Source organism: Apium graveolens, chromosome 10 (genome assembly GCF_009905375.1).
Source record: "Apium graveolens cultivar Ventura chromosome 10, ASM990537v1, whole genome shotgun sequence".
Classification (NCBI taxonomy): Eukaryota; Viridiplantae; Streptophyta; class Magnoliopsida; order Apiales; family Apiaceae; genus Apium; species Apium graveolens.
This window is the reverse complement of record NC_133656.1, coordinates 73,106,318-73,118,989: the sequence shown is the minus strand read 5'-3', so window position 1 is coordinate 73,118,989 and position 12,672 is coordinate 73,106,318. Positions and strand designations below refer to the sequence as shown.

General features: G+C 32.2%; 1 protein-coding gene across 2 annotated transcripts; it reads left to right on the top strand.

The window, feature by feature from the left end:
- Positions 1-1,239: 1,239 nt before the first annotated feature.
- Positions 1,240-2,095, top strand: LOC141689564 (uncharacterized). 2 transcript variants are annotated; one of them, XR_012562438.1, is made up of 3 exons: positions 1,240-1,436; positions 1,517-1,631; positions 1,706-2,095. XR_012562438.1 is itself a non-coding variant. In XM_074493904.1 (3 exons), the coding sequence occupies exons 1-3, from the start codon at positions 1,269-1,271 to the stop codon at positions 1,928-1,930; spliced, it is 492 nt and encodes a 163-aa protein (XP_074350005.1). In that variant the 5' UTR covers positions 1,240-1,268; the 3' UTR covers positions 1,931-2,095. The 2 variants fall into 2 exon arrangements, 1 of the variants encoding a protein (XP_074350005.1); XM_074493904.1 differs by having other exon boundaries at positions 1,533-1,631.
- The last annotated feature ends 10,577 nt before the right edge of the window (positions 2,096-12,672 follow it).

The following is a 12,672-nucleotide window of genomic DNA, read 5'->3' as shown; positions in this document are numbered from 1 at the left end:
GAAATGATTATCGTATCGAAAATTTTGCACCGGGCCGCGCACGGGTCAAACCGTAATCCGGATCGAAAAAGTCAAAACACGGAAAATATCCGGAATTACCAGATTAGGTTAGGAAGGAGTTTTCGGAAGAGTTTCGGGTTGTAAAAACGTAAAAACGATTGAAGTCGGACGATTCCCGGCTTTATAAAATAATTTTTATAATTAATCAGAAAATAATTAATAATTCATAAATCATTATAAAATTATCTAACATTTCAAAAATTACCAGAAAAATACCTTAATTATCTATATTTTATTCTGGACATATTAAAATTAACATACTCACATTTTATTACATACAAACATCCAAATATTATTATCAAACACCAGATAATTCACCAAAAATTCATATAATATTCACATAATAATCATATATTGATATAAATAATTATACGATATTTCCCAGATGTTACAGTCAATCACCATCTATTTATATCTATAATTTATATGCAATGTCACTGAGCTATGCATTTATGTCTATAATTAATGAAGGTATCTAACAAGTGTTAGGAGTGACTGAATCAAAAACCTAGACAACAATGGACTAGGTCTGCTTTTAGAACAACACCTTGCAGTGATATGTTAGTTAACAATCATTGTGAGGTGTTCAATAGCAGTATAAGAAGGTACATGGACCTACCAGTTTTAACAATGTTGAGAGAGATTCATAAAGCAGTGATGAGAAGGATATAAGTGAGAAGGGATAAAATGATGGAAAAGGAACTAGTTATATGTCCCAGTGCACAAAAGAAATTGAACAAGTATGTACAATTTTTTATGACTCTATTTGTCTTACATATGACCCTATATGTTTATGACTTAAAAAATGATTTTTAGGGCCCTACATTATTCTCCTGGTTTTGTGGTAACATGGTCTGGAGGAACCAAATATAGTGTAATATGCTCAGAGGGGGGACATGAATTAGTGGTGGACCTACATAATAAAACTTGTTCATGCAGGAAATGGGATATGACAGGGATTCCTTGTTATCATGCATGTGCATGTATAACATTTAGGAATGACCCTTGGGAAATTCATGTTAGTGATCATTACAAAAAACCTCATTACATGAAGGTAATATATTTTCTTCAAATTCTTTACTAATTTCTCTATACTAAATTAATAATTTCTCTATACTACATTACTAATTTCTTGAATTTAACAGCTTTACAGTTACACACTAGAACCAATAGCTTGTCCTGAATTTTGGGAAGAGGCCCCTGAACCAATGCCTCTACCACCAACTATAAGGCCTCATATTGGTAGGCCCAAGAAGAAAAGAAATACCAAGAATGATATACCTGCAAATGCAACCAAATTGCCAAGGACTGGAATGAAGATGAATTGTAAATATTGCAAGACAGAAAGCCATAACACAAGAACATGTCCTGCCAAGGTATGCTCTTCTTCTTTGTGCATTTACATATTTTCAGTATTTTTGCTTATCAAATGTATAAAATTGTTTAAATTGAAAAGTGATGAAATAAAGAAGGTTGCAGAGGAAGGAAGAGAGCCAAATATTTCCAAGACAACAGTTAGTTGCAAAACTTGCAAAAAGACATGCCATAACTCAAGGACTTGTTCTGCAAAGGTACTAAAAATTTAGTGGAAAACTCTAGTTGTACCATTTGATTGTTTACAACTAATTAATGATTTTTTTTATAGAAAACAACCAATCTTGTCAACACTGCTACAGCTGCAAATGACAGGGTTGAAGCTCATGTGCAGAAACTTAAAACAAGAAGAATGACCAGACAACAAGGTCAAAATGATGGAGCTGAAGGCAGTAAAAGAGATGAAGTAACTACTTTAAGACAACTTGAAGCAGCAAAAAGAAAGAAGGTTGGCAAGAAAGATAATATGGCTGCAAAACCAGGATGGAGGATTTAAGTTTCTTTGTATGAGTACTTATGTTTGTGCATTATGTTAGTGATCAAAACTTTAGATTATGCCTGATGATAAAAAATTCTATGATCATTTTGTTAGTGACTGTTTTTCTTTGTATGACTGATTTTGTATGACTGAGTTGAAGATTATAGCAATGTTGCTCTTTTGGCATAATATTTTACTGACATAACATCACTACTACAATAACACAGACAACAACTTTAATAGCAGAAACCAAAGTACATCACTACATCACTAATACAAGACTAGTCCTAATACAATAACATAACATCCTTCCTTAAAATCAATATTACAACATGATAATATACAACATGAGCAACACTAGATGATATCACCTTTTTCCTCAGCAACTGAGATAAACCATGTATGGAAAACATATAACATGAACAACACAGCAAATGCACGCCATTTCATGACTTCATTTCTCAACTGCTTGATCTCCTCACTATACACATTTTGAGCTGCCACCAACTCCATGATATGATCATTATCCTTCCACCCTATATTCCTCAACATACCATTAATCACACCTCTGCTTCGACCATTGAACTCCGGCTCAGGCCAATTTGAAGAAGTTGCAGGTTTGGGTAGCACATGTTAGAAATCGACGACCCGGATTATACTCAGTCCATGACGTTTTCTCCACTGCCCAATTTCTGTATAAACATTGGTGGTTTATTCTTGGTTTAGATCTGCTTCAATTTTGGAGATTATCTGATTTGGGTATGCAAAACTGAGGGTTATACTCGCATATATACACACAATAGAGCCGTTGAAATATGAACTGACCAATATGCCCTGCCTCACCGTTAACGGCGTTAACGGTCCTTATGCGGAGCCATGCAAATGGCTTAAAATTATTTTTATAGCCACACAGTTGCTCAGTTTCTAAAGTCGGCCACCAAAGTGAAAATAATAATTAGTACAAGCCACCAAAGTGTAAAAAAGTCAAGAATTAATTGCATGAGTTATAAATTTTTTCACAAAGATAACTCACATATAATAATAGACACACGCATGACTTGCACTTGCACATAATTTTTTTGACACACGATTGTATTATATTTAATTGTCATTAACTATCGTTTTCTTTATAAAATTGAAAAAACTCATTTAAACAACTAATTTAATACCTATAGTTGTATCTAATTATCTATATGTTATATGTTATATGTATTTATATATTATGTATAATATATAATATATATAACAAGATCCTAACACTAACAATATGATATACATAATCAGATGAATGAGAGTTACAGAGAAGGTGCAAAATATGATGTGAAACTAATTGATGAGACTAACACTCCTGGACCCATAACTTCTGCTCATGTCAAGGATCGCATGCCTCAAAATCTCAAAATGAAAAGTTAACTTAGCTTTCAGAGGTGCTTATGGACAAAATAATTTCACCAAAGTATACTTTATTTTTTTATTTTGTTCAATAGCCACGGTATTACGCACGAAATAATAACTATCATTTTTAATTGTAACATTTTTATCAAAAAGTTACTAAGTGATTTGACATTCTTAATACAAGCCTACAAATTCAATCCCGCATATTCAATCCTAATTTATATATGAATATTTAATTATGCCATTTGCCATTTTTTCAACGGAAGCAAGTAGTTTGAAGCTCACTGGTACAAAAACACAACGAGTTAAACTTGCTCTTAAGTTAAAGTCAAATTATATATAAGTTTTATGAGCAAACTATGAATCCAAAAAGAGAACTATTCATTCACTCCAATCTTGTATTGGTCATCATCTTCATTATTATATATGTCCCTTATATTGGTCAGTACGTATAGCGATGAGTTTTGACCAAATTAGTGTTCTTTTGTTTTCCCCTGTCTAATCCCTATCATCCGTCCATAAAAGGCGGCTACTTAGAAGACAATGTATATATAACTACTACAACATTTGTGAAGATCATGACTTGCTATAGAGTTAGAGCCATAGCCGCAGCAAATATGAACATCTTCAAGGCATCTCACCAATTGCCTTTTGTAACCGATAATAACTAATGGTTGGTCATCAATTGGCTTTATGTGTGTATTTAAAGTAATGGCCATGCCAGTTTTTTTAACAAATGTGACCAGACTCTACTCCTGGCTATAATTATTTATATAGTTTCTACTCTGCTGCCTTTTCCATCAGATCATCTACCAGCCTACTTAAATCAAGTTGTCAAGTTGGTAAATAGAAACTGGTCATGTCATCATATATAGATACAAGTCTTTAGGTAACAAATTAACCATTAGGATATATTTTTCTAACTTTATCGCTTCAAAAGTAACGGCAACTAAACATAGTGAGCGGAATGCAATGTTATGACAAGAAAATTATATCCGAGTCATGTGGATGCCTATTAATATATATTAGTCATTTTGTACAAAATAATTGTAACTCATATTATCTTCCTGCACTTAAGTCGAAATAAAAAGGGGCAGTTATTCTCATTGATGAATAGAGCATGAAATGTGTTAAATTTTTTATTTGTTTTTTTGCGGACTATGTTTATATTCGATTTAGAATATCGGCTCAAATTCGTTATCGAACTCGAGTTCGAATTAATTTTTGTACTCATGAAAATTTGAGTCAAACCCGTTTTTTTACTCAACTGGATAAACTCGAATTCGACATGATTCAAATTAAACTTTTATTTTTCTTTTTTTTCTTCTAATGTTTTTAGAAAAAAAGTTCATATTTTTTTCATCGTTCAACTATCTAAAAAAATAATTTTATAAAATAATTTTATCATCCTTTCTTATAATTAGTTAATTAGTCGATATAATTGTTATATATATATAATTTGAAGTAATTTTAGTTTTTCTAGTTATTAACTATTTTATTGGCAATATTAAAAACTGCAAACTTACATGTTTAATTTTTTAAGAAATTCAGTTTTGGAAAATGAGAAGAAATCAGAAGGCTGTAAAAAAAGTATGAAATATCAAAATATATGTGATATCTCGATTACCACTTCAATTTATCTTTTCACCGGCCCATAGATGATGCATCAATTAAATGATTATTTGATACACGACTTTTACGTTCGTGTACTTTGTACAATTATATAAATCTTATTTGTTCACAGTAAAATAATGTTTATATATATATTTTTTATTATCATCATACACTAATTAAGATGTATAATTTTTAATAAAAAATAAAACTCAATGTGTAAAATATGTATGAATATATGACATCAAAAGATTATTTAATTAATTTAAAAAGCTAAGCATCAAAATTATTAAAACTGTCATTCCAAAAGTTTCACTTTATTTGAAATAAGAAAAATAATATTTTCATGCTAAATTTCAAAGGAAACTAATATAATTCAGATAGTTTTTATTGAATTGTTGAAGTCAAATCTCGAAAACTCTCGAAGAAATTGATAAGCTTGACAAGTCTGTCAAGTGCCTATCAAATAATAATTATATCCTTTATATAAAATAAGCGTAAGGAACTTCTTATCGAAAATTTTGGTCATGTACCGCCAAAATAATCTCAACCGTTGATCTGATATAATAAAAAATAGACAGTTAAGATTATATCTTATTAGAATAAGTATAATCTTAATACAATCATAAATTAAAAATAATTACATTGTTCAAATACTATTTAAACACCAATTGTGATATAATGTCCTAATACAATCCTAAATAGAATATAATTAGAGATTTAAACAATCATAAATATCACAAATATGAAAAGATTACATTTATGCTAGTACCATTCAAAAATCAGAATATGATACAATGGTACAACAATAAATAAAATATGATTAGTATACAATTGTAATTTAATTCTTCATCCGTATATTTTCTAATATATGCATATTTGTTGTAACAATATTATAACAAACTTTCAAAAATAAAAACAATATTGCGACAACTTCAAAAATAACGATATATATGTACATTAAAAAATTAGAAGAATTTTAAAAATAAAAAAAGTAAATTTTAAATAGTTGTGCATCACACGTGATATAAGCTAGTAACTAACAAATCCTTCCAATAATGTAGTAGGCTAAGTCAGAGTCGATATCATAGAGACAAAGGTACTAATCACTAGTAATTTTTGACTCGATTTAACTAAGCAAGTAACAAAATAAAAATTGAGATATTGTTTAACTATAATGCCAACATCTTAACTAAAAATATCCAGAGTTAAGTTTCCACACTAGCATGTATCAATGCCATTATGATTTCTCGCCTCAATCAATCATATATTACTCAAAAGGAAAGACGCTCCCTATAAAATACCAATAACCTCTGTGGAGTATTAGTGGTTTCTCCAAAATACAATCAAGCCTCTTTTCATGGTATCATGCAATTTAAAGATATTAAACACAACATCCTAACTTCATAACAATTCGTTCTACTTATTTTCATGGAGAAGTTCATGTCCTTACTGAATAAATCACAACCACCTAAGTCCGAATTTTGTTGATTAATAGATATTAGGTTCAAATAATACACATAATCACGTCTGACATGTTTTTCTTAATTAAACACAACTCAATAAGTAAGAGCATGTTATATAACTAAATTGAAGGGGATTGGGAAAATCATACATCAATCATAACTAATATATAACTTAACCCTAGATTAAAAATTTACTCGCTCATAACGAGATTAAAAAATACATAATATGATAAGAACACATAATTGATATTAATGAGAATAGAGAAGAAAATCTTCAATCTTTTACAAGAAGAAAGGTAACTTTCTCTATTTCTCTATATATGTTTGTCAATATATCTCTAATAATATATATCTCTATTTATTTATAATAAAAGTATACAATAATACGTTTCCTAAATTGATTCTGTTTTTAAGAAAACATCGTAGTTGACTTGTTATTCCCAAACAATCTAGACAAGAATTATAGAAGGGGGGTTGAAAGAAATTATGGCTTCTTTCCAGATTTCAAGAACAGTTCTACTACAAATAAATATCTGTGTTTGATTTTGCAATAGTGCGGAATGAAAGTAAAATACAAATCAAATCACAAAGCATTTAAATACAAGTATTAAAAACTTTCTGGTGGATTTAACTTTTCCACCAGAGATATTTATATTAAGTAGAGAACTCTGTGTTACAAAATGTTCGCAGCTGCTTACAAGTTAAACTACAAGAACTGAGAAATTCTTTACAGATTTTGCCTTATCTATTTCTCTTGTAATTGCTTACTAACTTAGATACAATTCAACATGTTACCCTTGGTTTATATATCACCAAGTTACATGATAAAAAGACAGGATAATAAGATAAACTATTTCTAGTCTAATTTTATGCTGCTACACTTCTCTTTCCAGCATCTTTGAATATCTTCAGCTTAGCATGAAAATGGAAATGCTTCTTTGTTCTCTAAAACCTGAATTAGGCTGCCACATTCTATATGCATACAATCAACGCATGTGACTGCCAAGTCACTATCAACTGCTCATTTGAATTTGATCATCCGTTGAAACTCAAATTGATCATTCATTGGAACTTAGACTGATCATCTGTTGAAATTCAGATTGATCATCCGTTGAAACTCTGTTTGATCATCCGCCGAGACTTATGTTGATCATCCGTTGAAGCTTTGTGAATCATCAGTTGAGACTGTCTCTTTGGCAGTTAACTCTATTTCATTTATACAAGATTACAAGACATCTAATAATTACAATTAACCATCCTATCTTGCATATCAATCTAGTAGTCAACATGACTTAAATATTATACAACATCTAGTTCACTAAGCCATTTAAGTATGCATAAATGTGCTACTAGTCTTATTGTTACATAAGCTACTCTTTCAACGGATGTTGAAATGATCATCCGTTGAAAGCTACAAAATCACTTGACTAAAATTTACTTAGTGTTTTGTTTAAGTTATCATCAAGTGCACAACATATTCCTAACAATCTCTCCCAATTTATGTCTACTGGAATTGTAGCCATAAATTAAGAAAAACTTGATGATAACAAAACACACTATGAATACAAAATGAAATAGAGTAGATAGAATTTGCAAGTGTTGCAGTTTATTGAAAATTTTCACAAAGAAAGATTTGTAGAGTGTCTTACAGATCATTTTCAAGGTGCTCCTTTAGACTGAGCAAATTTAGATCATTTCCTTGATTGCTTTGACTTCTTTCCCAGCTTCACATCATTCTCTTCAATTTGATATTGGAGTTGTCTGAAAAATTCTGATTCATCCTCATTTGTTAGATCCAGCTTTTCTTGCATCTCCTTCAGAGTTTCATTGCTTGCAATCTTTAGCTGATTGTAACACCCCCAAATCCGGGGTCGGGGATCCGGGTTGTCACGAGTTCCATTTCCCTTAATAACACCCAATCTTAATATACAATCAACTACTCTATACTGTGACCCCACAATAAACACACACACCACAAGTTATAGTCTCAGAGATGAATATCCAAAAATAATCACAAGTCGTTTTATTCCACAATTATATGTCAATACACCTTAAAAAGGTTTCTGAATAAATTTACATTTCTTTGCCATTATTACAATTCATAATTATACATAAGTCTGGTACATCATAAGTTGAAAGCCTAGCCTATTGGTAGTTCCTACCTCAGCTACAGCGACATCAACGCCTATAGGAAACTACAGAATATTTCCTAATCGCTTGCGAATCGGGAGCTTGGTCCTGTTTATCTTTTCTATCTGTTGTTGTGTGATGAAAGAAGAAAGCAAGGGTGAGCAGCAAGCCCACCAAAATAATATGTATAATGATTAACAATATATGAGCCTTCTCATAGTACTCATGAAAGTCTTGGTCAAAAGAAATGAACCAAGTTTGATATCTTAATGCGATGAAGTCGCAAAATATTCAGTATATATACATATATACTTTTCAAAATCTTGGAAGTCCTCTTCCATACATAATATACACAGAGTTCCAGTTTATAACTGTATAAAACTATCGTTGCAAGGTGATCTCATATATCTAACCTTGACTCAACGTTTTTCTGAAAATCTTTGACATGCATAAGATAATCATTTACTAGATATAAGTTTTTAAAAGATGAAGTTACAAGATACTCCAATATACTTATATCTTTTCCAAATACTACTTGAACTACCACCGTTCAAGTTATAATTAGTTCAACAGTTCATGACATAGATGAGACTACAAGATAATACTTGAATAGATTCAATCTTTAAAATATCATCAAAATAAAATGAAGTTATGAGATACTTCATTTGATGCAAACATCATTTTAAAAACTTGACCCTGCCAACACTCAACAATCGCCCAACCGTAGCCTTTCTATCGAAGTGCTCTGGGTAGTGTTGCAGAAATATCCAATTGGATGATGAACTCATTACGGGAGTTGCCGCGCCAGGAAGACCACTTACGATGATCAGTCGTAGTAGTACAACCCCACCATTTTCTACATGTAGAGGAGAACCTGTCGGATTTACTTGTCAACCGAACACTGAACTCCTAAGGAATGGACCGCCTTAGCGGAACTTCCAGGCCATTTGGGCCAATATAATAAGGCTGGGCCGGCGCTACTCGGCCACTTACGCCACTCCTAGTTCAGATGAAATCCATGACTCTGAAACATAAAGCTCGTCCCCACTTTCCCCAAGTAGAAACTTGTTGATATGGCTCCATCAAGAAGTCGTATCTAGTTGGAAAGGAAAACTCACCGATATTTCCCAGGCGATGCCTGTTAATGGATTAACTTGTTACAAGAATTTTACTTCCCGAGTATTGGGTAAGTAATCAAAAACTCTTTTATCAAAATAGCAACCTTGTTGCGAATATAAAACACACCACAGAGCCGGATCCCTCAGGTTTTGAGCGAGTATTTAAATCCCCTTCGAAAGGAGGATCTTAAATATAAAAATGAGTTTTGGGATCCGCCCTAACCTTTAAAAATCATTTTGAAGACTCGAAAATATTTTTAAGAATGTTTGGAGTAATGCTGATTTAATAAAATAAATCAGTCCCAATATATTAGAAAATATCTGAATATTATTATTTAAATAATATTCCCATAAAGAATAATCTTTATAAAATAATTGAAATAGAAGTTTTAAAACTCATACTTGAAATAAATAATAAATAACCAAAGATATACTTATACGAAAGTACGATCTTTATTTGAATAATCGAAAATAAGTTTGATTATCGAAACATTATTCTTTAATAAAATAAAGAATATTATTTAATAAAATAAGCGGAGTCATAAGTCCTTGAATGAATATTCAAAACAATATTCATTAAATAAAATAAGCGGAGTCATAAGTCCTCGAATGAATATTCAAAATAATATTCATTAAGTGAAATAAAGTTATCGAATAAACCTTATTCGAATAATAGTTTTGAAAACTATGTTAGGAATATATGTGCATTAGTTTGATGATATGTTTAACAAAACACTTAAGTAGAAATTTAGTGTCTGTAGCCTCAACGGATAAGACCACTTTGGCTATCCGTTGATGGTGTAGCTTTACTTAGAAATAAGTCTAGTATTGTAGCATATTTCAGTCTCTGTATTTAAAATTGTAATTCTTAGAAGTTGAGAGAAACTATGAGTCATGTTGACTACTAGATGATATGCAGATAGGAAGGCCAATTGTAAATATTTCATGCCTTGTAATTTTGTATAAATGAAGTGGTATCAACGGATGACTTAAAAGACCTTCAACGGATGAGAAGCTAAGCTTCAACGGATGTCTCTAAAGCTTCAACGGATAACATCCTTCAACGGATGAGAGCATCAACGGATGAAAGCTTCAACGGATAACATCCTTCAACGGATGAAGTCATCAACGGATGAAAGCTTCAACGGATGTTCTGCTAATCAGCCGTTGATAAGTGGTAGTTGTACCTACAAGCAGAGGCACGTGGGTTGACAGAGAAAACTGAGATGTGGTAGCCGAATTTCAGGATCAACAGAAAAAGCAGCCGTTCTTCTTTTGTACAAAGTTGCAATAGTCAACAAAGTACTTGAGTGAACAGGAAAAGAAGCAAGTGAAGAACTTATTTTACTATTGTAATTTTATATTGTTTTTCACTTGTACACTTGGTAATATATATGAACCAAGAAGAAGCTAGTAATTAGAGGAATTTTTCCAGAGCTGTTAAGAAATATCTTGAGAGAAAATTCATCTAGTTTGTACTAGGATGCAGCTGTGATCAACATTGTTGAACACAGATTTTCTAATACACCATCTCTGGTGGAACAACAAATCCACCAGAAAAGTTTTTAAGGTCTGTTGTGTTCTTTACATTTGTGCTTGAATATATATCTGTCTGTATTAGCTTAAAGCAATTCACACACTTGTTCTTCTTGAACACACAACTTTATAAACTGCTCAAAACTTGAAAAAGTTTTGAGATTTACATTCAACCCCCCTTCTGTAAATCTCATTGTTAGTCTTCTAGGAATAACAATTGGTATCAGAGCAGGCTCTTGACACACAAAGAGTTTAAAGATCTTGGAATCTAACAAAGATGAGTAAGAAGGATATTGGAGTAAAGATCCCAGTTCTTGACAAAGACAGTTATCACCACTGGAAGGTGAAAATGCACCTTCATCTACTCTCCCAAGATGAAGGTTATGTAAACTGCATTGAGAATGGTCCTCACATTCCCCACAAAGTAGCCACAGTTGCTACGGCCACAATTGCTGTTGGTCAATCCATTCCAAAACCTAGAGCAGAATGGACAATGGAAGACACAGAAGAAGTCCACAAGGATAAGAAGGCTATGAACATTTTGTTTAATGGTCTTGACAAGGATATGTTTGATAATGTGATAAATTGTTCAACTGCCAAAGAGGTTTGGGACACAGTTCAGCTGCTGTGTGAAGGTACAGAACAAGTAAGAGAGAACAAAATGCAGCTTCTCATTCAACAGTATGAGCACTTTCATTTTGAAGAAAATGAATCTTTAAATGACACATTCAATAGATTCCAGAAACTGTTGAATGGACTGAAGCTGTATGGTAGAGTGTACCAGGTGAAGGATTCAAATCTTAAATTTTTGAGATCCTTACCAAAGGAATGGAAACCCATGACTGTTTCCTTAAGAAACTCTCAAGATTATAAGGACTTTACTCTTGAAAGATTATATGGAATCTTGAAGACTTATGAACTAGAGTTGGAACAGGATGAGGTATTGGAGAGGGGGAGAAAGAAAGGAGGTTCAGTTGCATTGGTAGCTGAAAATGAGAAAGAATGCAGAAAAGAAACTGTGAGATCTACATCAAGCTCCAAAGATGGTGTAAGAAATCCAGAATCAGACAAGGGTAAAGGGCAAGTTGCTGAAAATGAAGACAACTCCAGTCAAGATGACTCTGATGGTATTGATGAGCATCTTGCATTTCTGTCCAGGAGATTTGCAAAGATGAAGTTCAGGAAAAACACTAGAGCCACTAAACCCCATAAGAACATGGTGGACAAATCCAAGTTCAAGTGTTTTAATTGTGGTATGAGTGGACACTTTGCAAGTGAGTGCAGAAAGCCAACCTCTGAAAAGAAGAAGTTTGATCAAGTAGATTACAAAAAGAAATATTTTGATCTGCTCAAACAGAAGGAAAGGGCTTTCATTACTCAAGAAAGAGACTGGGCAGCTGATGGAGAAGAAGAGGATGAAGACATGGAATATGTTAACTTGGCTCTCATGGCTGATTCTGAGGAGAATGAAGTTAGTTCATCAAGCAACCAGGTAATTACTACT

Coding starts and splice junctions, on each gene's coding strand:
- LOC141689564 (XM_074493904.1), top strand. CDS start 1,269: ATGCCTCTACCACCAACTATAAGGCCTCATATTGGTAGGCCCAAGAAG. Junction 1,437..1,532: donor CAAGAACATGTCCTGCCAAG/GTATGCTCTTCT, acceptor GAAATAAAGAAG/GTTGCAGAGGAAGGAAGAGA. Junction 1,632..1,705: donor CAAGGACTTGTTCTGCAAAG/GTACTAAAAATT, acceptor TTTTTTTTATAG/AAAACAACCAATCTTGTCAA.